The sequence below is a fragment of the Oncorhynchus masou genome, chromosome 16 (assembly GCF_036934945.1).
Source record: "Oncorhynchus masou masou isolate Uvic2021 chromosome 16, UVic_Omas_1.1, whole genome shotgun sequence".
Lineage (NCBI taxonomy): Eukaryota > Metazoa > Chordata > Actinopteri > Salmoniformes > Salmonidae > Oncorhynchus > Oncorhynchus masou.
Window position 1 is genome coordinate 42,278,227 of NC_088227.1, and position 24,049 is coordinate 42,302,275.

Consider the following 24,049-nt stretch of genomic DNA (forward strand, 5'->3'; position numbering starts at 1 on the left):
AACAGGGCTACGTTCCAGAACACAAAGAAACAGGGCTACGTTCCAGAACACAGAGAAACAGGGCTATGTTCCAGAACACAACAAAACAAAAACACAAGGTTGACTAAGAAAATAAATACAGGACCTTACAAGCACTAAATATAAATGAATTACACTAGCACTAAATATGATTTAATATTTACATACTAATTTTGAATGAATTACACTACCACAAAACCATACAGGGCAGTAAACATGGATCAGAGATACTTCCCCCCCTTTCTCCCTGCTGTTACTAGTCTTAGTGAGGTGCTGAAGGCAAGGGTAGCAGAGTTGGGGTTAAGTAGAATTGAAGGCAGTCAATTCAGGAAGTAAACTGAAAATCCAATTCAATAATATTTTTTGTTGTTGTATATTTTCAATGAATTATAAATAATCTGAAAGTGGAAGCTGTTTATACATTTTTTAGATTCAAATCACTTCCTGAATTGATTGCCTTCAATTTCTTATTGACCCCAAACATGCAAAGCAGTGATGTCTCAGAGCGAGGGAGAGGTGCAGGCTCTACCGGCCCCAGAGAACAGGGAGGAGGAGATGGTGGAGTCGGACAAGATTTTGGATGGTCTGGGCCAGGAGGAGAGCCCAGACTCAACCCCAGCAGAGCAGCCTGACAGTGGGGACGAGTGGGACACAGACTTGGAGGCTGATGGTACTACATGCACACCAGCCTGGTTCATACATATGTTTTTTCTATAGGGTTTACCCTGTGCGTGTGTGTGTGTGTGTGTGTGTGTGTGTGTGTGTGTGTGTGTGTGTGTGTGTGTGTGTGTGTGTGTGTGTGTGTGTGTGTGTGTGTGTGTGTGTGTGTGTGTGTGTGTGTGTGTGTGTGTGTGTGAGTGAGTGAGTGAGTGAGTGTATGTGTATTTCACCAAACACTACAGTACATACATTTTTACATTTTCAAAACACCACAGTACATCAGATGGGACTTTTTAATAGTGTTTCAGGGATTCTCCATGTCTGCCTTTGGTCCAGTAACCCTCTCCTCTCTTCTCATCTCCCCCTCTCTTCTCCTCTCCTCTCCTTTCCTTTCCTTTCCTTTCCTTTCCTCTCCTCTACTTTCCTTTTCTCTCCTCCCCTCCTTTTCTCCTCCTTTCCTCTCCTCTCCTTTCCTCTCCTCTCATCTTCCTCTCCTCATCTCCTTTCCTCTCCTTGCCTGTCCCTCCTCTCCCTCCTCTCCTTTCCTCCCTTCTCCATCCTCTCCCAATTCTCCTCTCCTCTCCCCCCTCTTCCCCTTTCCTCTCCTTTCCTCTCCTCCTCTCCTCTCCTCTCCTCACCTCCCCCTCTCCTCTCCTTTCCTCTCTTTTCCTCTCCTCTCCTCCCTCTCATTTAATTTCCTCTCCTTTCCTTTCCTCTCCTCTCTCTGTCTCCTCTCTTCTACACCTCTCTTTTGCTCTCTTCTCCTTTCCTCACCTCTCCTGTCCCCTTCTCCTCTCCTCCCTCTCCTCTGCTAACCTCTCCTTTCCTCACCTCTCCTGTCCCCTTCTCCTCTCCTCCCTCTCCTCTGCTAACCTCTCCTTTCCTCACCTCTCCTGTCCCCTTCTCCTCTCCTCTCCTCCCTCTCCTCTGCTCTCCTCTCCTTTCCTCACCTCTCCTGTCCCCTTCTCCTCTCCTCCCTCTCCTCTGCTCTCCTCTCCTTTCCTCACCTCTCCTGTCCCCTTCTCCTCTCCTCCCTCCCTCTCCTCTCCTGTCCCCTTCTCCTCTCCTCTCCTTTCCTCTCTTTCCTTTCCTCTCCTCCCTCTGTCTCCTCTCTTCTACACCTGTCTTTTGCTCTCTTCTCCTTTCCTCACCTCTCCTGTCCCCTTCTCCTCTCCTCCCTCTCCTCACCTCTCCTGTCCCCTTCTCCTTTCCTTTCCTCTCCTCTCCTCTCCTCTCCTCTCCTCTCCTCTCCTCTCCTCTCCTCCCTCTCCCTCCTCTCCTCTCCTCTCCTCTCCTCTCCTCTCCTCTCCTCTCCTCTCCTCTCCTCTCCTCTCCTTTCCTCTCTTTCCCTCTCCTCTCCTCCCTCTCATTTAATTTCCTCTCCTTTCCTTTCCTCTCCTCTCTTCTACACCTCTCTTTTGCTCTCTTCTCCTTTCCTCACCTCTCCTGTCCCCTTCTCCTCTCCTCCCTCTCCTCTGCGCTCCTCTCCTTTCCTCACCTCTCCTGTCCCCTTCTCCTCTCCTCCCTCTCCGCTCCTCTCCTTTCCTCACCTCTCCTGTCCCCTTCTCCTCTCCTCCCTCTCCTCTGCTCTCCTCTCCTTTCCCCTCCCTCCCTTCTCCTCTCCTCTCTTCCCCCCCCTCCATTTCCTCTTGTTTCCTCTACTCTCATCCTCCAGAGCTGGATAGGAGACACAGGCTGGTCTCCCCGACAGAGCTCTACCTGGTGGCCTGTCGTCTGACGGCTGTGGTCCCCTGCTCCTACGTCCTCCGTCAGCTAGCCTCCACCACCCTGGACCTCAACGAGCAGAGCACCCTGGACCTCAACCATCATGGCCTGGGACCGCTGGGGGCTAAAGCCCTGGCCATCACCCTCCTGGTGAGTAGAATGAACCCTCCACCATGGGGTTGGGATAAAGAGAGGGGGAAACTGTCGTTTAATTTTGATACTTTCAAGCCTAGGCCTCAAAAATACTTACCATATACCGACCATCTATCTGTATAGCAGGCTGGCACCATAGAGTTATAATGTTAGTGCTGCAGAGATCTCTTGTTATGCTCATCCAGGGTTGGTGGTATGTTGACTGTAGGGAGATACAGTAGATCACTTGGTTGTATCTGTATGTGTTGCCATATAGAGCGATGTGCAGATCAGTAACCTGGAGCTGAAGGACAACTACCTTCTGGCTGAGGGGACTGGCTACCTCATGGAGATGTTCAAGGAGAACTTTACTATTCAGAGTCTAGTACGTATAGAATAGTATTATAGAATAGCATTATAGAATAGCATTATAGTATTATAGAATAGTATTAGAGTATTATAGAATAGTATTATAGAATAGTATTATAGTATTATAGAATAGTATTATAGAATAGTATTATAGTATTCTATTATAGAATAGTATTATAGAATAGTATTATAGTATTATAGAATAGCATTATAGTATTATATAATAGTATTATAGAATGGTATTATAGAATAGTATTATAGTATTATAGAATAGCATTATAGTATTATAGAATAGTATTATAGAATGGTATTATAGAATAGTATTATAGAATAGTATTATAGAATAGTATTATAGAATAGTATTATAGAATAGTATTATAGTATTATAGAATAGTATTATAGAATGGTATTATAGAATAGTATTATAGAATAGTATTATAGTATTATAGAATAGTATTATAGAATGGTATTATAGAATAGTATTATAGAATAGTATTATAGAATAGTATTATAGTATTATAGAATAGAATTATAGTATAATAGAATAGTATTATAGTATTATAGAATAGCATTATAGTATTATAGAATAGTGTTATAGAAGAGCATTATAGAATAGTTTTAAAGCATAGTATTATAGTATTATAGAATAGTATTATAGAATAGTGTTATAGAAGAGTATTATAGAATAGTATTATAGAATTATAGAATAGTATTATAGTATTATAGAATGGTATTAAAGAATAGTATTATAGTGTCATAGAATAGTATTATAGAATAGTATTATAGTATTATACAATAGTATTATAGAATAGTATTATAGTATTATAGAATAGCATTATATAATAGCATTATAGTATTATTTAATAGCATTATAGTATTATAGAATAGTATTATAGTATTATAGAATGGTATTATATAATAGTATTATAGAATAGTATTATAGCATTATATAATAGTATTATAGAATAGTATTATAGCATTATATAATAGTATTATAGAATAGTATTAAAGAATAGTATTAAAGAATAGTACCTCATGGAGATGTTCAAGGAGAACTTTACTATTCAGAGTCTAGTATGTATATAATAGTATTATAGAATAGCATTATAGAATAGCATTATAGTATTATAGAATAGTATTATAATATTATAGAATAGTATTATATAATAGTATTATAGAATAGTATTATAGCATTACAGAATAGTATTATAGCATTATATAATAGTATTATATAATAGTATTATAGAATAGTGTTATAGAATAGCATTATAGAATAGCATTATAGAATAGTATTGTATAATAGTATTATAGAATAATGTTGTAGAGGAGTATTATGGAATAGTATTAAAGAATAGTATTATAGAATACTATTATAGAATACTATTATAGTATTATAGAATAGTATTATAGAATAGTATTATAGTATTATATAATAGTATTATAGTATTATAGAATAGTATTATAGAATAGTATTATATTATTAAAGAATAGTATTATAGAATAGTATTGCATGGATATCTTTATGGGTAAGCCTTCCCAGAAGAGTGGAGGCTGTTATAGCAGCAAAGGGGGGACCAACTCCATATTAATGCCCATGATTTTGGAATGAGATGTTCGACGAGCAGGTGTCCACATACCTTTGGTCATGAAGTGTATGTCTCTGGTTTCTACCAGTGTTATATCATTTCCTCCACCAGAGGGTGACATAGCCTAGGTTACCAATGCCAGAGCCATAACATCAAAGCAAGGTTACTTTAGTTTTGTGATTTCCTATTCGTTTTTATTTCTATTCGTTTTTAGATTTTTATTAGGAATTCAGTTTAGTTTCAGTCCGTTTTCAGACTTGATTTACTCGTTTTAATTCAGTTTCAGTTCTATAAAAACATATCTATTTCGTTTTTATATTATTTAGTTTCAGTTCTAGATTATGGATAGGAGGCTATGAGCAATGCATATGTTGTAGACCTATAGCAGGGGTATTTCAGTACTATTTATTAATGTGTTGTAGACCTATAGCAGGGGTACTCCAGTACTATTTATTAATGTGTTGTAGACCTATAGCAGGGGTATTTCAGTACTATTTATTAATGTGTTGTAGACCTATAGCAGGGGTATTTCAGTACTATTTATTAATGTGTTGTAGACCTATAGCAGGGGTATTTCAGTACTATTTATTAATGTGTTGTAGACCTATAGCAGGGGTATTTCAGTACTATTTATTAATGTGTTGTAGACCTATAGCAGGGGTATTTCAGTACTATTTATTAATGTGTTGTAGACCTATAGCAGGGGTATTTCAGTACTATTTATTAATGTGTTGTAGACCTATAGCAGGGGTATTTCAGTACTATTTATTAATGTGTTGTAGACCTATAGCAGGGGTATTTTATTACTATTTATTAATGTGTTGTAGACCTATAGCAGGGGTATTCCAGTACTATTTATTAATGTGTTGTAGACCTATAGCAGGGGTATTTCAGTACTATTTATTAATGTGTTGTAGACCTATAGCAGGGGTATTTCAGTACTATTTATTAATGTGTTGTAGACCTATAGCAGGGGTATTTTATTACTATTTATTAATGTGTTGTAGACCTATAGCAGGGGTATTTTATTACTATTTATAAATGTGTTGTAGACCTATAGCAGGGCTATTTCAGTACTATGTATTAATGTGTTGTAGACCTATAGCAGGGGTATTTCAGTACTATTTATTAATGTGTTGTAGACCTATAGCAGGGGTATTTCAGTACTATTTATTAATGTGTTGTAGACCTATAGCAGGGGTATTTCAGTACTATTTATTAATGTGTTGTAGACCTATAGCAGGGGTATTTCAGTACTATTTATTAATGTGTTGTAGACCTATAGCAGGGGTATTCCAGTACTATTTATTAATGTGTTGTAGACCTATAGCAGGGGTATTTCAGTACTATTTATTAATGTGTTGTAGACCTATAGCAGGGGTATTTCAGTACTATTTATTAATGTGTTGCAGACCTATAGCAGGGGTATTTTATTACTATTTATTAATGTGTTGTAGACCTATAGCAGGGGTATTTTATTACTATTTATAAATGTGTTGTAGACCTATAGCAGGGCTATTTCAGTACTATGTATTAATGTGTTGTAGACCTATAGCAGGGGTATTTCAGTACTATTTATTAATGTGTTGTAGACCTATAGCAGGGGTATTTCAGTACTATTTATTAATGTGTTGTAGACCTATAGCAGGGGTATTTCAGTACTATTTATTAATGTGTTGTAGACCTATAGCAGGGGTACTCCAGTACTATTTATTAATGTGTTGTAGACCTATAGCAGGGGTATTTCAGTACTATTTATTAATGTGTTGTAGACCTATAGCAGGGGTATTTCAGTACTATTTATTAATGTGTTGTAGACCTATAGCAGGGGTATTTCAGTACTATTTATTAATGTGTTGTAGACCTATAGCAGGGGTATTTCAGTACTATTTATTAATGTGTTGTAGACCTATAGCAGGGGTATTTCAGTACTATTTATTAATGTGTTGTAGACCTATAGCAGGGGTATTTCAGTACTATTTATTAATGTGTTGTAGACCTATAGCAGGGGTATTTCAGTACTATTTATTAATGTGTTGTAGACCTATAGCAGGGGTATTTCAGTACTATTTATTAATGTGTTGTAGACCTATAGCAGGGGTATTTCAGTACTATTTATTAATGTGTTGTAGACCTATAGCAGGGGTATTTCAGTACTATTTATTAATGTGTTGTAGACCTATAGCAGGGGTATTTCAGTACTATTTATTAATGTGTTGTAGACCTATAGCAGGGGTATTTCAGTACTATTTATTAATGTGTTGTAGACCTATAGCAGGGGTATTTCAGTACTATTTATTAATGTGTTGTAGACCTATAGCAGGGGTATTTCAGTACTATTTATTAATGTGTTGTAGACCTATAGCAGGGGTATTTCAGTACTATTTATTAATGTGTTGTAGACCTATAGCAGGGGTATTTCAGTACTATTTATTAATGTGTTGTAGACCTATAGCAGGGGTATTTCAGTACTATTTATTAATGTGTTGTAGACCTATAGCAGGGGTATTTCAGTACTATTTATTAATGTGTTGTAGACCTATAGCAGGGGTATTTTATTACTATTTATTAATGTGTTGTAGACCTATAGCAGGGGTATTTCAGTACTATTTATTAATGTGTTGTAGACCTATAGCAGGGGTATTTCAGTACTATTTATTAATGTGTAGTAGACCTATAGCAGGGGTATTTCAGTACTATTTATTAATGTGTTGTAGACCTATAGCAGGGGTATTTCAGTACTATTTATTAATGTGTTGTAGACCTATAGCAGGGGTATTTCAGTACTATTTATTAATGTGTTGTAGACCTATAGCAGGGGTATTTCAGTACTATTTATTAATGTGTTGTAGACCTATAGCAGGGGTATTTCAGTACTATTTATTAATGTGTAGTAGACCTATAGCAGGGGTATTTCAGTACTATTTATTAATGTGTTGTAGACCTATAGCAGGGGTATTTCAGTACTATTTATTAATGTGTTGTAGACCTATAGCAGGGGTATTTCAGTACTATTTATTAATGTGTTGTAGACCTATAGCAGGGGTATTTCAGTACTATTTATTAATGTGTTGTAGACCTATAGCAGGGGTATTTCAGTACTATTTATTAATGTGTTGTAGACCTATAGCAGGGGTATTTCAGTACTATTTATTAATGTGTTGTAGACCTATAGCAGGGGTATTTCAGTACTATTTATTAATGTGTTGTAGACCTATAGCAGGGGTATTTTATTACTATTTATTAATGTGTTGTAGACCTATAGCAGGGGTATTCCAGTACTATTTATTAATGTGTTGTAGACCTATAGCAGGGGTATTTCAGTACTATTTATTAATGTGTTGTAGACCTATAGCAGGGGTATTTCAGTACTATTTATTAATGTGTTGTAGACCTATAGCAGGGGTATTTTATTACTATTTATTAATGTGTTGCAGACCTATAGCAGGGGTATTTTATTACTATTTATTAATGTGTTGTAGACCTATAGCAGGGGTATTTTATTACTATTTATTAATGTGTTGTAGACCTATAGCAGGGCTATTTCAGTACTATGTATTAATGTGTTGTAGACCTATAGCAGGGGTATTTCAGTACTATTTATTAATGTGTTGTAGACCTATAGCAGGGGTATTTCAGTACTATTTATTAATGTGTTGTAGACCTATAGCAGGGGTATTTCAGTACTATTTATTAATGTGTTGTAGACCTATAGCAGGGGTACTCCAGTACTATTTATTAATGTGTTGTAGACCTATAGCAGGGGTATTTCAGTACTATTTATTAATGTGTTGTAGACCTATAGCAGGGGTATTTCAGTACTATTTATTAATGTGTTGTAGACCTATAGCAGGGGTATTTCAGTACTATTTATTAATGTGTTGTAGACCTATAGCAGGGGTATTTCAGTACTATTTATTAATGTGTTGTAGACCTATAGCAGGGGTATTTCAGTACTATTTATTAATGTGTTGTAGACCTATAGCAGGGGTATTTCAGTACTATTTATTAATGTGTTGTAGACCTATAGCAGGGGTATTTCAGTACTATTTATTAATGTGTTGTAGACCTATAGCAGGGGTATTTCAGTACTATTTATTAATGTGTTGTAGACCTATAGCAGGGGTATTTCAGTACTATTTATTAATGTGTTGTAGACCTATAGCAGGGGTATTTCAGTACTATTTATTAATGTGTTGTAGACCTATAGCAGGGGTATTTCAGTACTATTTATTAATGTGTTGTAGACCTATAGCAGGGGTATTTCAGTACTATTTATTAATGTGTTGTAGACCTATAGCAGGGGTATTTCAGTACTATTTATTAATGTGTTGTAGACCTATAGCAGGGGTATTTCAGTACTATTTATTAATGTGTTGTAGACCTCTAGCAGGGGTACTCCAGTACTATTTATTAATGTGTTGTAGACCTATAGCAGGGGTATTTCAGTACTATTTATTAATGTGTTGTAGACCTATAGCAGGGGTATTTCAGTACTATTTATTAATGTGTTGTAGACCTATAGCAGGGGTATTTCAGTACTATTTATTAATGTGTTGTAGACCTATAGCAGGGGTATTTCAGTACTATTTATTAATGTGTTGTAGACCTATAGCAGGGGTATTTCAGTACTATTTATTAATGTGTTGTAGACCTATAGCAGGGGTATTTCAGTACTATTTATTAATGTGTTGTAGACCTATAGCAGGGGTATTTCAGTACTATTTATTAATGTGTTGTAGACCTATAGCAGGGGTATTTTATTACTATTTATTAATGTGTTATAGACCTATAGCAGGGGTATTCCAGTACTATTTATTAATGTGTTGTAGACCTATAGCAGGGGTATTTCAGTACTATTTATTAATGTGTTGTAGACATATAGCAGGGGTATTTCAGTACTATTTATTAATGTGTTGTAGACCTATAGCAGGGGTATTTTATTACTATTTATTAATGTGTTGCAGACCTATAGCAGGGGTATTTTATTACTATTTATTAATGTGTTGTAGACCTATAGCAGGGGTATTTTATTACTATTTATTAATGTGTTGTAGACCTATAGCAGGGCTATTTCAGTACTATGTATTAATGTGTTGTAGACCTATAGCAGGGGTATTTCAGTACTATTTATTAATGTGTTGTAGACCTATAGCAGGGGTATTTCAGTACTATTTATTAATGTGTTGTAGACCTATAGCAGGGGTATTTCAGTACTATTTATTAATGTGTTGTAGACCTATAGCAGGGGTACTCCAGTACTATTTATTAATGTGTTGTAGACCTATAGCAGGGGTATTTCAGTACTATTTATTAATGTGTTGTAGACCTATAGCAGGGGTATTTCAGTACTATTTATTAATGTGTTGTAGACCTATAGCAGGGGTATTTCAGTACTATTTATTAATGTGTTGTAGACCTATAGCAGGGGTATTTCAGTACTATTTATTAATGTACTATTTATTTGTAGACCTATAGCAGGGGTATTTCAGTACTATTTATTAATGTGTTGTAGACCTATAGCAGGGGTATTTCAGTACTATTTATTAATGTGTTGTAGACCTATAGCAGGGGTATTTCAGTACTATTTATTAATGTGTTGTAGACCTATAGCAGGGGTATTTCAGTACTATTTATTAATGTGTTGTAGACCTATAGCAGGGGTATTTCAGTACTATTTATTAATGTGTTGTAGACCTATAGCAGGGGTATTTCAGTACTATTTATTAATGTGTTGTAGACCTATAGCAGGGGTATTTCAGTACTATTTATTAATGTGTTGTAGACCTATAGCAGGGGTATTTCAGTACTATTTATTAATGTGTTGTAGACCTATAGCAGGGGTATTTCAGTACTATTTATTAATGTGTTGTAGACCTATAGCAGAGGTATTTCAGTACTATTTATTAATGTGTTGTAGACCTATAGCAGGGGTATTTCAGTACTATTTATTAATGTGTTGTAGACCTATAGCAGGGGTATTTCAGTACTATTTATTAATGTGTTGTAGACCTATAGCAGGGGTATTTCAGTACTATTTATTAATGTGTTGTAGACCTATAGCAGGGGTATTTCAGTACTATTTATTAATGTGTTGTAGACCTATAGCAGGGGTATTTCAGTACTATTTATTAATGTGTTGTAGACCTATAGCAGGGGTATTTCAGTACTATTTATTAATGTGTTGTAGACCAATAGCAGGGGTATTTCAGTACTATTTATTAATGTGTTGTAGACCTATAGCAGGGGTATTTCAGTACTATTTATTAATGTGTTGTAGACCTATAGCAGGGGTATTTCAGTACTATTTATTAATGTGTTGTAGACCTATAGCAGGGGTATTTCAGTACTATTTATTAATGTGTTGTAGACCTATAGCAGGGGTATTTCAGTACTATTTATTAATGTGTTGTAGACCTATAGCAGGGGTATTTCAGTACTATTTATTAATGTGTTGTAGACCTATAGCAGGGGTATTTCAGTACTATTTATTAATGTGTTGTAGACCTATAGCAGGGGTATTTCAGTACTATTTATTAATGTGTTGTAGACCTATAGCAGGGGTATTTCAGTACTATTTATTAATGTGTTGTAGACCTATAGCAGGGGTATTTCAGTACTATTTATTAATGTGTTGTAGACCTATAGCAGGGGTATTTCAGTACTATTTATTAATGTGTTGTAGACCTATAGCAGGGGTATTTCAGTACTATTTATTAATGTGTTGTAGACCTATAGCAGGGGTATTTCAGTACTATTTATTAATGTGTTGTAGACCTATAGCAGGGGTATTTCAGTACTATTTATTAATGTGTTGTAGACCTATAGCAGGGGTATTCCAGTACTATTTATTAATGTGTTGTAGACCTATAGCAGGGGTATTTCAGTACTATTTATTAATGTGTTGTAGACCTATAGCAGGGGTATTTCAGTACTATTTATTAATGTGTTGTAGACCTATAGCAGGGGTATTTCAGTACTATTTATTAATGTGTTGTAGACCTATAGCAGGGGTATTTCAGTACTATTTATTAATGTGTTGTAGACCTATAGCAGGGGTATTTCAGTACTATTTATTAATGTGTTGTAGACCTATAGCAGGGGTATTTCAGTACTATTTATTAATGTGTTGTAGACCTATAGCAGGGGTATTTCAGTACTATTTATTAATGTGTTGTAGACCTATAGCAGGGGTATTTCAGTACTATTTATTAATGTGTTGTAGACCTATAGCAGGGGTATTTCAGTCCTATTTATTAATGTGTTGTAGACCTATAGCAGGGGTATTTCAGTACTATTTATTAATGTGTTGTAGACCTATAGCAGGGGTATTTTATTACTATTTATTAATGTGTTGTAGACCTATAGCAGGGGTATTCCAGTACTATTTATTAATGTGTTGTAGACCTATAGCAGGGGTATTTCAGTACTATTTATTAATGTGTTGTAGACCTATAGCAGGGGTATTTCAGTACTATTTATTAATGTGTTGTAGACCTATAGCAGGGGTATTTTATTACTATTTATTAATGTGTTGCAGACCTATAGCAGGGTATTTCAGTATTTTATTACTATTTATTAATGTGTTGTAGACCTATAGCAGGGGTATTTTATTACTATTTATTAATGTGTTGTAGACCTATAGCAGGGCTATTTCAGTACTATTTATTAATGTGTTGTAGACCTATAGCAGGGGTATTTCAGTACTATTTATTAATGTGTTGTAGACCTATAGCAGGGGTATTTCAGTACTATTTATTAATGTGTTGTAGACCTATAGCAGGGGTATTTCAGTACTATTTATTAATGTGTTGTAGACCTATAGCAGGGGTATTTCAGTACTATTTATTAATGTGTTGTAGACCTATAGCGGGGTATTTCAGTACTATTTATTAATGTGTTGTAGACCTATAGCAGGGGTATTTCAGTACTATTTATTAATGTGTTGTAGACCTATAGCAGGGGTATTTCAGTACTATTTATTAATGTGTTGTAGACCTATAGCAGGGGTATTTCAGTACTATTTATTAATGTGTTGTAGACCTATAGCAGGGGTATTTCAGTACTATTTATTAATGTGTTGTAGACCTATAGCAGGGGTATTTCAGTACTATTTATTAATGTGTTGTAGACCTATAGCAGGGGTATTTCAGTACTATTTATTAATGTTTTGTAGACCTATAGCAGGGGTATTTCAGTACTATTTATTAATGTGTTGTAGACCTATAGCAGGGGTATTTCAGTACTATTTATTAATGTGTTGTAGACCTATAGCAGGGGTATTTCAGTACTATTTATTAATGTGTTGTAGACCTATAGCAGGGGTATTTCAGTACTATTTATTAATGTGTTGTAGACCTATAGCAGGGGTATTTCAGTACTATTTATTAATGTGTTGTAGACCTATAGCAGGGGTATTTCAGTACTATTTATTAATGTGTTGTAGACCTATAGCAGGGTATTTCAGTACTATTTATTAATGTGTTGTAGACCTATAGCAGGGGTATTTCAGTACTAGTTATTAATGTGTTGTAGACCTATAGCAGGGGTATTTCAGTACTATTTATTAATGTGTTGTAGACCTATAGCAGGGGTATTTCAGTACTATTTATTAATGTGTTGTAGACCTATAGCAGGGGTATTTCAGTACTATTTATTAATGTGTTGTAGACCTATAGCAGGGGTATTTCAGTACTATTTATTAATGTGTTGTAGACCTATTTATTATAGCATAGCAGGGGTATTTCAGTACTATTTATTAATGTGTTGTAGACCAATAGCAGGGGTATTTCAGTACTATTTATTAATGTGTTGTAGACCTATAGCAGGGGTATTTCAGTACTATTTATTAATGTGTTGTAGACCTATAGCAGGGGTATTTCAGTACTATAGCAGGGTATTTCAGTATTTATTAATGTGTTGTAGACCTATAGCAGGGGTATTTCAGTACTATTTATTAATGTGTTGTAGACCTATAGCAGGGGTATTTCAGTACTATTTATTAATGTGTTGTAGACCTATAGCAGGGGTATTTCAGTACTATTTATTAATGTGTTGTAGACCTATAGCAGGGGTATTTCAGTACTATTTATTAATGTGTTGTAGACCTATAGCAGGGGTATTTCAGTACTATTTATTAATGTGTTGTAGACCTATAGCAGGGGTATTTCAGTACTATTTATTAATGTGTTGTAGACCTATAGCAGGGGTATTTCAGTACTATTTATTAATGTGTTGTAGACCTATAGCAGGGGTATTTCAGTACTATTTATTAATGTGTTGTAGACCTATAGCAGGGGTATTTCAGTACTATTTATTAATGTGTTGTAGACCTATAGCAGGGGTATTTCAGTACTATTTATTAATGTGTTGTAGACCTATAGCAGGGGTATTTCAGTACTATTTATTAATGTGTTGTAGACCTATAGCAGGGGTATTTCAGTACTATTTATTAATGTGTTGTAAACCTATAGCAGGGGTATTTCAGTACTATTTATTAATGTGTTGTAGACCTATAGCAGGGGTATTTCAGTACTATTTATTAATGTGTTGTAGACCTATAGCAGGGGTATTTCAGTACTATTTATTAATGTGTTGTAGACCTATAGCAGGGGTATTTCAGTACTATTTATTAATGTGTTGTAGACCTATAGCAGGGGTATTTCAGTACTATTTATTAATGTGTTGTAAACCTATAGCAGGGGTATTTCAGTACTATTTATTAATGTGTTGTAGACCTATAGCAGGGGTATTTCAGTACTATTTATTAATGTGTTGTAGACCTATAGCAGGGGTATTTCAGTACTATTTATTAATGTGTTGTAGACCTATAGCAGGGGTATTTCAGTACTATTTATTAATGTGTTGTAGACCTATAGCAGGGGTATTTCAGTACTATTTATTAATGTGTTGTAGACCTATAGCAGGGGTATTTCAGTACTATTTATTAATGTGTTGTAGACCTATAGCAGGGGTATTTCAGTACTATTTATTAATGTGTTGTAGACCTATAGCAGGGGTATTTCAGTACTATTTATTAATGTGTTGTAGACCTATAGCAGGGGTATTTCAGTACTATTTATTAATGTGTTGTAGACCTATAGCAGGGGTATTTCAGTACTATTTATTAATGTGTTGTAGACCTATAGCAGGGGTATTTTAGTACTATTTATTAATGTGTTGTAGACCTATAGCAGGGGTATTTCAGTACTATTTATTAATGTGTTGTAGACCTATAGCAGGGGTATTTCAGTACTATTTATTAATGTGTTGTAGACCTATAGCAGGGGTATTTCAGTACTATTTATTAATGTGTTGTAGACCTATAGCAGGGGTATTTCAGTACTATTTATTAATGTGTTGTAGACCTATAGCAGGGGTATTTCAGTACTATTTATTAATGTGTTGTAGACCTATAGCAGGGGTATTTCAGTACTATTTATTAATGTGTTGTAGACCAATAGCAGGGGTATTTCAGTACTATTTATTAATGTGTTGTAGACCTATAGCAGGGGTATTTCAGTACTATTTATTAATGTGTTGTAGACCTATAGCAGGGGTATTTCAGTACTATTTATTAATGTGTTGTAGACCTATAGCAGGGGTATTTCAGTACTATTTATTAATGTGTTGTAGACCTATAGCAGGGGTATTTCAGTACTATTTATTAATGTGTTGTAGACCTATAGCAGGGGTATTTCAGTACTATTTATTAATGTGTTGTAGACCTATAGCAGGGGTATTTCAGTACTATTTATTAATGTGTTGTAGACCTATAGCAGGGGTATTTCAGTACTATTTATTAATGTGTTGTAGACCTATAGCAGGGGTATTTCAGTACTATTTATTAATGTGTTGTAGACCTATAGCAGGGGTATTTCAGTACTATTTATTAATGTGTTGTAGACCTATAGCAGGGGTATTTCAGTACTATTTATTAATGTGTTGTAGACCTATAGCAGGGGTATTTCAGTACTATTTATTAATGTGTTGTAGACCTATAGCAGGGGTATTTCAGTACTATTTATTAATGTGTTGTAGACCTATAGCAGGGGTATTTCAGTACTATTTATTAATGTGTTGTAGACCTATAGCAGGGGTATTTCAGTACTATTTATTAATGTGTTGTAGACCTATAGCAGGGGTATTTCAGTACTATTTATTAATGTGTTGTAGACCTATAGCAGGGGTATTTCAGTACTATTTATTAATGTGTTGTAAACCTATAGCAGGGGTATTTCAGTACTATTTATTAATGTGTTGTAGACCTATAGCAGGGGTATTTCAGTACTATTTATTAATGTGTTGTAGACCTATAGCAGGGGTATTTCAGTACTATTTATTAATGTGTTGTAGACCTATAGCAGGGGTATTTCAGTACTATTTATTAATGTGTTGTAGACCTATAGCAGAGGTATTTCAGTACTATTTATTAATGTGTTGTAGACCTATAGCAGGGGTATTTCAGTACTATTTATTAATGTGTTGTAGACCTATAGCAGGGGTATTTCAGTACTATTTATTAATGTGTTGTAGACCTATAGCAGGGGTATTTCAGTACTATTTATTAATGTGTTGTAGACCTATAGCAGGGGTATTTCAGTACTATTTATTAATGTGTTGTAGACCTATAGCAGGGGTATTTCAGTACTATTTATTAATGTGTTGTAGACCTATAGCAGGGGTATTTTATTACTATTTATTAATGTGTTGTAGACCTATAGCAGGGGTATTTCAGTACTATTTATTAATGTGTTGTAGACCTATAGCAGGGGTATTTCAGTACTATTTATTAATGTGTTGTAGACCTATAGCAGGGGTATTTTATTACTATTTATTAATGTGTTGCAGACCTATAGCAGGGGTATTTCAGTACTATTTATTAATGTGTTGTAGACCTATAGCAGGGGTATTTCAGTACTATTTATTAATGTGTTGTAGACCTATAGCAGGGGTATTTCAGTACTATTTATTAATGTGTTGCAGACCTATAGCAGGGGTATTTTATTACTATTTATTAATGTGTTGTAGACCCATAGCAGGGGTATTTCAGTACAATTTATTAATGTGTTGTAGACCCATAGCAGGGGTATTTTAGTACTATTTATTAATGTGTTGTAGACCTATAGCAGGGGTATTTCAGTACTATTTATTAATGTGTTCTAGACCTATATGTGTTGAGGAGCAGTGTTGAGGATCAGCAGGGTGGAGATGTTGTTTCCTACCTTCACCACCTGGAGGCGGTCCGTCAGAAAGTCCAGGACCCAGTTGCACAGGGCGGGGTCGAGACCCAGGGTCTCGGGCTTAATGACGAGTTTGGAGTTACCATGGTGTTAGACTCTCAAAGCACTTCATGATGACAGAAGTCATTGCAATGGGACGGCAGTCATTTAGTTCAGTTACCTTAGCTTTCTTGGGAACAGGAACAATGGTGGCCCTCTTGAAGCATGTGGGAACAGCAGACTGATATAGGGATTGGTTGAATATGTCGGTAAACACACCAGCCAGCTGGTCTGCGCATGCTCTGAGGGCGCGGCTGGGGATGCCGTCTGGGCCTGCAGCCTTGCGAGGGTTAACACGTTTAAATGTTTTACTTACGTTGGCCACGGAGAAGGAGAGCCCACAGGCTTTGGTAGCAGGCCATGTCAATGGCACTGTATTGTCCTCGAGCAAAGAAGTTGTTTCATTTGTCTGGGAGCAAGATGTAAAGGTCCGCAACGAGGCTGGTTTTCTGTTTGTAATCCATGATTGACTGTAAACCCTGCCACATACCTCTTGTGTCTGAGCCGTTGAATTGCGACTCTACTTAGTCTCTATACGGATGCTTTGCTTGTTTGATTGCCTTTCAGAGGGAATAGCTGCACTGTTTGCATTCTGTCATGTTTCCGGTCACCTTGCCATGATTAAAAGCAGTGGTTCGCGCTTTCAGTTTTACACGAATGCTGCCATCAATCCACGGTTTAATAGTCACAGTGGGTACGACATCTCCGATGCATTGCTAATAAACTCGCTCACCGAGTCAGCGAATACATCCATGTTGTTGTCTGAGGCTATCCGGAACATATCCCAGTCCACGTGATCAAAGCAATCTTGAAGCATGGAATCCGATTGGTCAGACCAGCGTTGTATTGACCTGAGCACGATCGTTTCCTGTTTTGGTTTCTGTGTATCATGGTCAGATTTTTCATGGTCAGATTTTCCGAAGGCAGGGAGGGGGAGGGCTTTGTATACATCGCAGAAGTTCTAGTAGCAATGATCCAGAATGCTACCAGCTCGTGTCATGCATTTAATATGCTGATAGAATTTAGGAAGTCTTGTTCGCAGGTTAGCTTTGTTAAAATCCCCAGCTACAATAAATAGGATCAGGATATTTGGTTTCCAGTTTACATTGTCCAGTGAAGTTATTTCAGGGCCGACGAGGTATCTGCTTGCGGGGGGGATATACACGGCTGTGACTATTATCGATGAGAATTCTCTTAGAAGATAATGCGGTTGTAAGGAATTCTAGGTCAGGTGAACAAAAGGACTTGAGTTCCTGTATGTTTTGATTACACCATGAGTTGTTAATCATAAGGCATACACCCCCGCCCTTCTTCTTACCAGAGAGATATTTATTTCTGCCGGCGCGATGCGTGTTGAAAGCGGGTGGCTGTACCGAATCTGACAATATTTCCTGAGTGAGTCATGTTTCAGTGAAACAGAGAATGTTACAATCTCTGATGTCTCTCTAGAAGTCAACTCATGCCTTAATTTCGTCCACCTTGTTATCTAGAGATTGGACATTGGAGAGTAATATTCTTGGAAGCGGTGGATGGTGTGCTCGCCTTCTGAGTCTGACCAGTAGGCCGCTCCGTCAGCCTCTCCTGCGGCGACCACACTGTTTTGGGTCGGTCGGCCTCTGGGATAAGATCGCATGTCCAGGGTTGAAGGTCTGAACAAAAGATCTGCGTGGGGAAAGTTGTATTCCTGGTCGTAATGACAGTAAATTGACATCGCTTTTACATCCAACAGTGCTTCCCGGCTGTATGTAATAACACTTGAGATTTTCTGGACTAACTATGTAAGAAATAATACATAAAAAACAAATAGTTGATGTAAAAATCTGAGTATAATGCTTGTATGGATGTCAACCCCAACACGTTTGTGTCATTGTCACCAATCAACTGCAGTACAGTTAGAAACGACTGACTACCACCGATTTCTGTATGCTAGCTATGCTAACCGGTTTACACGAACGAGAGTTCGAATTTAACAGTCACTTCTAAATGTGAAAAGGGACAACTTCTACATGTTATTATGTAGTCAAATACATTCAAATGGAACTTCAGTAACCACATTCCAGGCCTGTTACAAAACATAAATCGTGACGGATTTCATGAATATACACTTTGTTAGATTACATTTGTTGAATGTGTGCAAATCTGGTCAATGGCACGTCTGAGTTCCATTGAGTCCTTTACCCCAGCTATTGGTGGCATATTTTCATGCAAATATTCTAAAATCGACATCCGCATTTTTCCACCAATGGTGTTTCCAGCAAACTGATTTGCTGCTGATAAAAATCAGTGTGTGATGACGTACACAAAATAAAAATCTAAAGTGAACGCGTTTCCATCGTATTTTCAAGTCGACCAATATTTTTTTTCCCCACATAAATAAACAAGTTTTGTTAAATGGCAAATGTGCCTCCTCTGGTCTTGGCAAGTGCTTCCTAGCCAACAGCTCCCGTGTACAATACGGGTAGGCTGGGGCGGTAGGCTAGTCTACATGGTGAGATTATTATGGAGACGAGGGAGAATATTTTTATTTGATCATCATGTCCTCAGGATCAGACACTCAATATTTATTGGAAAGGAGCATCACTTCCACCTTTACAAGCATCATCACTTCCTTTTCAAGCATAACTTCATATCCAATCAAATTTGATTTGTCACTCTCTCCATCTCTCTCTCCCTCTCTCTTGCTCTCTCTCTCTCTCCCCATCTCTCGCTCTCTCTCTCTCCCCATCTCTCTCTCTCTCTCTCTCTCTCTCTCTCTCTCTCTCTCTCTCTCTCTCCCCATCTCTCGCTCTCTCTCTCTCCCCATCTCTCTCTCTCTCTCTCTCTATCTCTCTCTCTCTCTCTCTCTCTCTCTCTCTCTCTCTCTCTCTCTCTCTCCCCATCTCTCTCTCTCTCTCTCCCCCCTCTCTCTCTCTCTCTCTCTCTCTCGCTCTCTCTCTCTCTCTCTCCATCTCTTTCTTTATTTCTCTCCATCTCTCTCTCCTTCTTTCTTTCTCTCTCCCCATCTCTCTCCCCATCTCTCTCTCCTCTCTCTCTCTCTCTCTCTCTCTCTCTCTCTCTCTCTCTCTCTCTCTCTCTCTCTCTCTCTCTCTCTCTCTCTCTCCCTCCATCTCTCTCTCCTTCTTTCTTTCTCTCTCTCTCTCTCCATCTCTCTCTCCTTCTTCCTTTCTCTCTCTCTCTCCCTCCAGCCACAAACACAGAAGGTTACTAAAGTAATATCCAATATCCAGACTCTGTCAAGCCTGTTCCTGATTGATAGATGAACCAATACAGTGAGATCGTGTGCTGTAGAATCATTGATGCTGTCTCTGCACAAGTCTGTGATCTCCTACACCACATCCAGCCAGACGTTTCTGAATCCCGATAACAAGCTATGTTGATATCTTCCTTTACTTCAGCCCGATCACTGAAATACTTGTTTTTTATAGCAAGATAAAAAGCAGTTTAGAGTCAAATCAAATCAAATTTTATTTGTCACATACACATGGTTAGCAGATGTTAATGCGAGTGTAGCGAAATGCTTGTGCTTCTAGTTCCGACAATGCAGTAATAACCAACGAGTACTCTAACTAACAATTCCAAAACTACTACCTTATAGACACAAGTGTAAAGGGATAAAGAATATGTACATAAAGATATATGAATGAGTGATGGTACAGAGCAGCATAGGCAAGATGCAGTAGATGGTATTGAGTACAGTATATACATATGAGATGAGTATGTAAACAAAGTGGCATAGTTTAAAGTGGCTAGTGATACATGTATTACATAAGGATGCAGTAGATGATAGAGTACAGTATATACGTATACATATGAGATAAATGATGTAGGGTATGTAAACATTATATTAAGTAGCATTGTTTAAAGTGGCTAGTGATATATTTTACATCAATTCCCCATCAATTCCCATTATTAAAGTGGCTGGAGTTGAGTCAGTGTGTTGGCAGCCGCCACTCAATGGGGGTGGGGGCAAACTTATTTAATTTGTAGCGTAATAAATTGCATGGTTTCTGGAGTCGTAGTGGGAGGACCACACACCATGTCACCACGTGACTCCAAGTTTAGTGGTTAGTGCGTTGGACTAGTAACCGAAAGGTTGCAAGTTCGAATCCTCCAGCTGACAAGGTACAAATCTGTCGTTCTGCCCCTGAACAGGCAGTTAACCCACTGTTCCAAAGCCCTCATTGAAAATAAGAATTTGTTCTTAACTGACTTGCTTGGTAAAATAAAGGTAAAACTTTTACAGAAACTTCCTGTTTCCATCACAGCTGTGTGATTTAAAAAATATATAGTATGACTTTACTAGCATAAAAACTGTAGATGGAAACGTGGTTACAAACTAGGCCTATTTGAAACATTGACGTCTACTGGCAGCATTTACCAGCCAGATTCATCAGGTCGAAAACCCAATTAGATTTGTGCCCCCCCCCCTGACAGGAAATGTGTCTTTTTCCAGAACCTCTCCAACAACCACCTCCAGTCAGCAGGATCTAAACGCATCTGTAAAATGCTGTTAGACAATGTCTCCGTCAAATCAATCAACCTATCAGGTGCTGTATAGTTGTATCTATGGCCTACTGTATACACACACGGTGAAGCGTTGTCTACATGTATGTAAACATTCAACGCTTTCCTCAACCAGGAAATGGGTTGGTCGACGCTGATGCCAAAAGGTTGGCTGACGCTCTGGCAGTAAGTTATCTTTTTATATTATGTCATGAATCACCAGGAGGGTGTTTCAAACAACACATACAAAGAGCGACTGTAGAAATCTGGTAACTTTCCACAAATTCCCTGGTTTTTTTTATGGGGGGGGGGGGGGGTTAGCAGATTTGTGCAACCCTATGACTCTTCCCCCTCCAACAGAACAACTACAGGCTGAAAGACCTGGACCTGAGTCACAACCAGTTCTGTGACACGGGAGGAGAACACCTGGGACAGATGCTAGGTGAGACGGTGGATGTGGCTGGATCGCATTAGTGGAAACCAAGACTGTTCTCAGGGCAGGTTTACGAGCAGAAGTGACTTTTCGTAGCAGGTTAGGATAACTTAAGCAGCAGGTTAATAAGAGAATTTACGTAGCAGGTTAGGAGAATTTAGATTAAGGTTTGGAAAAGGGCTAGGGTTCGCTAAAATGCTACAATTGTCAACGACGCGCCGCCAACATATCTAGATACAACCTGCCCTGAGAACAGTCTTTGTTTCCACTATGCTGCGTCAATATGTCTCTGTCAAATGGCACCCTATTCACTATTTAGTGTACTACATTTGACCAGGGCCCATAGGGAATATGGTGCCATTTGACCAGGGCCCATAGGGAATAGGGTGCCATTTGACCAGGGCCCATAGGGAATAGGGTGCCATTTGACCAGGGCCCATAGGGAATAGGGTGCCATTTGACCATGGCCCATAGGGAATAGGGTGCCATTTGACCAGGGCCCATAGGGAATAGGGTGCCATTTGACCGGTGCCCATAGGGAATAGGGTGCCATTTGACCAGGGCCCATAGGGAATAGGGTGCCATTTGACCAGGGCCCATAGGGAATAGGGTGCCATTTGACCAGGGCCCATAGGGAATAGGGTGCCATTTGACCAGGGCCCATAGGTAATAGGGTGCCATTTGACCAGGGCCCATAGGGAATAGGGTGCCATTTGACCAGGGCCCATAGGGAAAAGGGTGCCATTTGGGATGCATTGGGAGTGTTACTCCCACAGGTCCCGAAGGACACCTGTGAGTGCATGTTTCCTCTCCATTCTTCTGCTCAACAGCACTCAGTCTGATAATTGATGAATTTGACATCTCGTCACTTTTGCCTGAATCAATTGTAAATTCCCTTTTTTTCCCCCAACTGATTTGTTGATTGGCCCGTTTTTCTTTCCTCTCAGCCAATAACGAGGGCCTGGAGATGCTGGATCTGAGCTGGAACCATTTGAGGATGAGTGGAGCCGTGACACTGTGTGCTGGACTAAAGGTAGTCTTAGTATTATCTGACTAAAAGTCATAGAAACGCTGACCTCCGCTGTCCACTCCTCTTCTGTGCCACAATCCCCTCCCCTATCCATCCTCCTCCCCTCCCCTCCTTTCCCATCCTCCTCTCTAAATCTCCTCCCTTCCCCTATCCACCCTCCTCTCCCATCCTCCTCCCCTCCTCTCCCATCCTCCTCTCTAAATCTCCTCCCTTCCCCTATCCACCCTCCTCTCCCATCCTCCTCCCCTCCTCTCCCATCCTCCTCTCTAAATCTCCTCCCTTCCCCTATCCACCCTCCTCTCCTATCCTCCTCCCCTCCTCTCCCATCCTCCTCTCTAAATCTCCTCCCTTCCCCTATCCACCCTCCTCTCCCATCCTCCTCCTCTCCTCTCCCATCCTCCTCTCTAAATCTCCTCCCTTCCCCTATCCACCCTCCTCTCCCATCCTCCTCCCCTCCTCTCCCAACCTCCTCCCCTCCTCTCCCAACCTCCTCCCCTCCTCTCCCATCCTCCTCTCTAAATCTCCTCCCCTATTCACCCCCTCTCTCCTCCTCCTCCCCTCCTCTCCCATCCTCCTCTCTAAATCTCCTCCCCTATCCACCCTCCTCTCCCATCCTCCTCCCCTCCTCTCCCATCCTCCTCTCTAAATCTCCTCCCTTCCCCTATCCACCCTCCTCCTCCTCCCCTCCTCTCCCATCCTCCTCTCTAAATCTCCTCCCCTATCCACCCTCCTCTCCCAACCTCCTCCCCTCCTCTCCCATCCTCCTCTCTAAATCTCCTCCCTTCCCCTATCCACCCTCCTCTCCCAACCTCCTCCCCTCCTCTCCCATCCTCCTCTCTAAATCTCCTCCCCTATTCACCCCCTCTCTCCTCCTCCTCCCCTCCTCTCCCATCCTCCTCTCTAAATCTCCTCCCTTCCCCTATCCACCCTCCTCTCCCATCCTCCTCCTCTCCTCTCCCATCCTCCTCTCTAAATCTCCTCCCTTCCCCTATCCACCCTCCTCTCTCCTCCTCCTCCCCTCCTCTCCCATCCTCCTCTCTAAATCTCCTCCCCTATTCACCCCCTCTCTCCTCCTCCTCCCCTCCTCTCCCATCCTCCTCTCTAAATCTCCTCCCCTATCCACCCTCCTCTCCCATCCTCCCATCCAGTTATATCAGGTAACAGGTAACATCAGCTAGCAGGTAATATGATGTAGCAGGTGATATCAGGTAACAGGTGATATCAGGTAACAGGTAATATAATGTAACAGGTGATAGATATCAGGTAACAGGTAATATCAGGTAACAGGTGATAGATATCTGGTAACAGGTAA

The 24,049-nt window shown here is 38.4% G+C and overlaps 1 protein-coding gene across 1 annotated transcript in view; it reads left to right on the forward strand.

Moving 5' to 3' along the window:
- Positions 1-513: 513 nt before the first annotated feature.
- Positions 514-24,049, forward strand: part of LOC135557325 (leucine-rich repeat-containing protein 74A-like) — a 29,697-nt gene continuing 6,161 nt past the window's right edge. Inside the window, exons 1-7 of the mRNA XM_064990507.1 lie at positions 514-688; positions 2,354-2,553; positions 2,813-2,920; positions 21,225-21,318; positions 21,411-21,460; positions 21,635-21,716; positions 22,655-22,740. Of these exons, the coding sequence (XP_064846579.1) occupies positions 514-688; positions 2,354-2,553; positions 2,813-2,920; positions 21,225-21,318; positions 21,411-21,460; positions 21,635-21,716; positions 22,655-22,740 (795 nt within the window). The remainder of the gene's footprint in view (positions 689-2,353; positions 2,554-2,812; positions 2,921-21,224; positions 21,319-21,410; positions 21,461-21,634; positions 21,717-22,654; positions 22,741-24,049) is intronic.